This window comes from Etheostoma spectabile, chromosome 5, assembly GCF_008692095.1.
Source record: "Etheostoma spectabile isolate EspeVRDwgs_2016 chromosome 5, UIUC_Espe_1.0, whole genome shotgun sequence".
NCBI lineage: Eukaryota > Metazoa > Chordata > Actinopteri > Perciformes > Percidae > Etheostoma > Etheostoma spectabile.
This window is the reverse complement of record NC_045737.1, coordinates 38,417,753-38,422,094: the sequence shown is the minus strand read 5'-3', so window position 1 is coordinate 38,422,094 and position 4,342 is coordinate 38,417,753. Positions and strand designations below refer to the sequence as shown.

The following is a 4,342-nucleotide window of genomic DNA, read 5'->3' as shown; positions in this document are numbered from 1 at the left end:
AAAAATGTGGTATATTTATAATTTTTATGCAATGAAATTGCAGGGACTTCATGCTGCAGTCTGATGAAAAAAAGAGTGAGAGTCTTGATGCCTGTTAACGTTCCTATAGCCAGGGGAAAATGGGCTGGCTCTTCTTTTAAGTAAAACCGCAATCTTTCACTTTTCTGCGACCTCTTTTGTGACAAAATGCGGGGCTTATCAAATCGTGCAAGACACACACACACACACACACACACACACACACACACACACACACACACACGGTTTTTGCTATGGTCGGAGAAGAAGTACAGGTAACAGTAAAACAGTTATGTTTTACTTTCAGTTATGATAGGCTAAAAACAGTAAACAGAACTTTTGGTCCATGAACAAGTGAGACCCTCCAGAATCACGTGTCAATCATATGTCTAAATGCATGCGTGTGATGATCACATATCTCACACAGTTTGTCCTTTCTGAGTCTGTGTGCAGGTTACGAAAGCCACGGTGGATCCTTCCGGCAAACACAGGTCTGCAAAGAGAACTAAGGCGCTTGAGGAAGGAGGCAGGTGGAGTTGGTCAGACGTGGTCTCTCCGTCAGGGATCACACGGTTTCTCTGCTGCCTGAGGGAAGAAGCTTGCACGCAACCTGGTTTCTAAGTGCGGTGAACGATTCTGTCAATGCTCTCCTGGATATCCGACATCTTCTTCAGCACCTGGTTCGCCTTGGCTTCGTCGAACTCCAGACACACAAACTCCGAGTCCTGAAAGATGGAGACAGGAAACAAGGAAGACGTTATTGCAAGTAGCAGAGACACAGGGGGGATCCCAAGTCTCTCATTGGACATCTCGCTCCTTGAGAAAAATCGTATTTTTAGGGTGAGCATATTTTGATTTCCAAAAAAAAAAGAACACTTGGCCTCGAAACACAAATTCAGTCCGGCTTCTCGCAGGTTAATGAACATGCTTCATTAAGCCTCAATGGTACAAAAATAACGTATGCAAGGCGGGCTGTCGGACTCAATGACCAATCTGATTGGTTGAGAGCTAACCCACCAATCAGCTGAGCGGGATGAGCGAGACTAGAGTCTCTCAACATCTTTCAAACCGACCATCTGTGGATCTGAAATGAAGATTTCAGCAGCTGCTCGCCCTCTTTCTCCTTAAAATGTTTTCAGAAACACGCTTCGGTGAACTATATCAGCACAACAAGCACTTTAAACGCACATTTTTATAAGTTTTTATTTTTACTTTTTTTTAATTGTATTTATGTACTATAGTGTAGTGTATTTGTGGTATTGTATGTATTTATTCTCTGGTTATTATGGGTACGATGGTGAGTGTGAGCACTGTAATTTCCATTTTTATGGATGAAATAAACTCGACTTGACTTGATTTCAGTAAAATATGAGATTGTGTTCCGAAGACGCCGCCATGATCTGACTGTGAAATGAGATGAAAATTAATTATTTTGATATAATGTCCCAACTGACATTAAGGGTTCGTAGGTTTAGGTCAACCCTGGGTTCTCTCAGAGGAGATTTAGGAGATTTACAGGGTGAAAAGCTCCACTCAGACCGGGCCCTGCTGGTATTTTACCTGAACTCGGACTGAAAGGGCGTAGCAGCTACACCCTAGCTGAGCCCCACAGCAGGACTGGGCTTGTTTGTGGTTTGCACGTTGTTCTACTTTGTTTTCCACTCGCTTCTTTTTAGGGCGAGATTCAACTTTGTTTTCATTGTGCAAGAGTACACAGACAACGAAATGCAGTTTGCGTCCAGCCAGAAGAGCAAAAACCGCCGAAAAGTGCAACGCGATATATAAAGTATACACAGGTGGTGCATGGACAAGACTAGAGTATAGTGTAGTGGAGACAGGTGGTGCATGGACAGGACTAGAGTAAGTGAAGGTGGTGCATACAGATGAGTAGAGTGAGAGTGGTGCATGGACAGGACAGAGTAGAGTGTATGGAGACAGGTGGGCATGGACAGGGACTAGAGTATAGTGTAGTGGAGGACAGGGTGGTCTGGCAGGACTAGAGATAGTGTAGTGGGAGACAGGTGGGGCATGGACAGGACTAGAGTATGTGTAGTGGAGGGGACAGGTGGGCATGGACAGGACTAGAGGTATGTGTAGTGGAGAACAGTGGTGCATGGCAGACTAGAGTATAGTGTAGGGAGCACAGGTGGTGCATGGACAGGACTAGTATAGTGTAGTGGAGACAGGTGGGCATGGATCAGGAGACTAGAGTATAGTGTAGAGATGGAGGGACCGGTGGTGCATGGACAGGACTAGGAGTATAGGTAGTGGAGACAGGTGGTGGGCATGGACAGGACGAGGTATGGTTAGTGGAGACGGGGTGCAGGACAGGACTAGAGATAGTGTAGTGGAGGACAGGTGTGCATGGACAGGATAGAGTATAGTGTAGTGGAGGGACAGGTGGGTCAGGGACAGGACTAGAGTATAGTGTAGTGGAGACAGGTGTGCAGGAAGGACTAGGGAGAGTGTAGTGGAGACAGGTGGGCATGGACAGGACTAGAGTATAGTGTAGTGGAGACAGGTGGTGCATGGACAGGACTAGAGTATAGGGTAGTGGAGACAGGGTGCATGGCCAGATAAGTTAGTGTAGTGGAGACAGGGGTGCAGGGGCAGGACTAGAGTATAGTGTAGTGGAGACAGGGTGCATGGACAGGACTAGAGTATAGGTAGTGGGGGAGGGGTGGCATGGACAGGATAGAGTATGGTGTAGTGGAGACAGGGGGCGCATGGACAGGACTAGAGTATAGTGTAGTGGAGACAGGTGGTGCATGGACAGGACTAGAGTATAGTGTAGTGGAGACAGGTGGTGCATGGACAGGACTAGAGTATAGTGTAGTGGAGACAGGTGGTGCATGGACAGGACTAGAGTATAGTGTAGTGGAGACAGGTGGTGCATGGACAGGACTAGAGTATAGTGTAGTGGAGACAGGTGGTGCATGGACAGGACTAGAGTATAGTGTAGTGGAGACAGGTGGTGCATGGACAGGACTAGAGTATAGTGTAGTGGAGACAGGTGGTGCATGGACAGGACTAGAGTATAGTGTAGTGGAGACAGGTGGTGCATGGACAGGACTAGAGTATAGTGTAGTGGAGACAGGTGGTGCATGGACAGGACTAGAGTATAGTGTAGTGGAGACAGGTGGTGCATGGACAGGACTAGAGTATAGTGTAGTGGCAGACAGGTGGTGCAGGACAGGACTAGAGTATAGTTGTAGTGGAGACAGGGGGTGCATGGACAGGACTAGAGTGTTTAGTGGGACAGGTGGGGCTGGAAAGACTAGAGATTAGTGTAGGAGACAGGTGGTGCATGGACAGGAATAGAGTATAGTGTAGTGGAGACAGGTGGTGCATGGACAGGACTAGAGTATAGGTAGTGGACAGGTGGTTGCATGGACAGGACTAGTATATGTGTAGGGAGACAGGTGGTGCATGGCGACTAGAGTATAGGTAGTGGAGACAGTGGGTGCATGGAAGGACTAGAGTATAGGTTAGTGGAGACAAGGTGGTGCATGGACAGGACTGAGTATAGTGTAGTGTGAGACAGGTGGGCCTGATGGACAGGACTAGTAGGAGTGTAGTGTGTGGTGGACGAAAGGTGGTGCATGGACAGGACTAGAGGATAGTGTAGTGGAGACAGGTGGTGCCTGGACAGGACTAGAGTATAGTGTAGTGGAGACAGGTGGTGCATGGACAGGACTAGAGTATAGTGTAGTGGAGACAGGTGGTGCATGGACAGGACTAGAGTATAGTGTAGTGGAGACAGGTGGTGCATGGACAGGACTAGATTATAGTGTAATGGAGACAGGTGTCAAACTTTTTGGAAAGGGGTCAAATTAGACCCGAAGACACCAGGAGGGTTAAGACACACGTTTGTGAAACTAAATGAGCAGGAGAGGAGACACTGGCCTCACCTGTCCGGCTCGGCCCAGCTCCAGCTCCATCAGGGCCACCGGGCCGCCGTGGGCCGCGTCCCCCCGGCTGGCTGCGGTCTGGAGGTCCACCCTCCAGGAGAGACCCCTGAGACCCGGCTCCCAGCGGCTCTGGGCCAGCAGGCTCTCCCTCACCCGGACTCGCTGGCTCTTCCAGAAGCGAGAGAGGGCGGCGGCCTGCTCGGCAGTCACCCCCCCGCCGCCCTGCCTCTTGGTCTGGGCCGTGAGGAAGGCCTCCAGCTGGGCGTGGTCCATGTCTGCGGTGGCGATGGACTGGGGGGTGGAGGAAAACCAGGATGAGGAGGAGGGTCAGCTAAGCTGGAGTTGTGAAGTTCTACTGGTGCGTTCAGGTGACTGTTGGTAGTCAGACTGTAGTTAGAGTTTATGGGGCGTTC

The 4,342-nt window shown here is 49.4% G+C and overlaps 1 protein-coding gene across 2 annotated transcripts in view; it reads right to left on the bottom strand.

Annotated features, from left to right (window-relative positions):
- Positions 1-230: 230 nt before the first annotated feature.
- commd1 (copper metabolism (Murr1) domain containing 1) overlaps positions 231-4,342 on the bottom strand; it is an 8,501-nt gene continuing 4,389 nt past the window's right edge. Inside the window, exons 2-4 of one of the 2 annotated variants that reach the window (XM_032515118.1) lie at positions 3,930-4,220; positions 631-743; positions 231-264 (exon numbers count right to left, since the gene is read on the bottom strand). In XM_032515118.1, coding sequence (XP_032371009.1) covers positions 636-743; positions 3,930-4,220 — 399 coding nt within the window. In that variant the 3' untranslated portion in view covers positions 231-264; positions 631-635. Of the gene's footprint in view, positions 265-285; positions 744-3,929; positions 4,221-4,342 lie in introns of those variants that run through there. The other variant, XM_032515117.1, reaches the window with a different exon arrangement.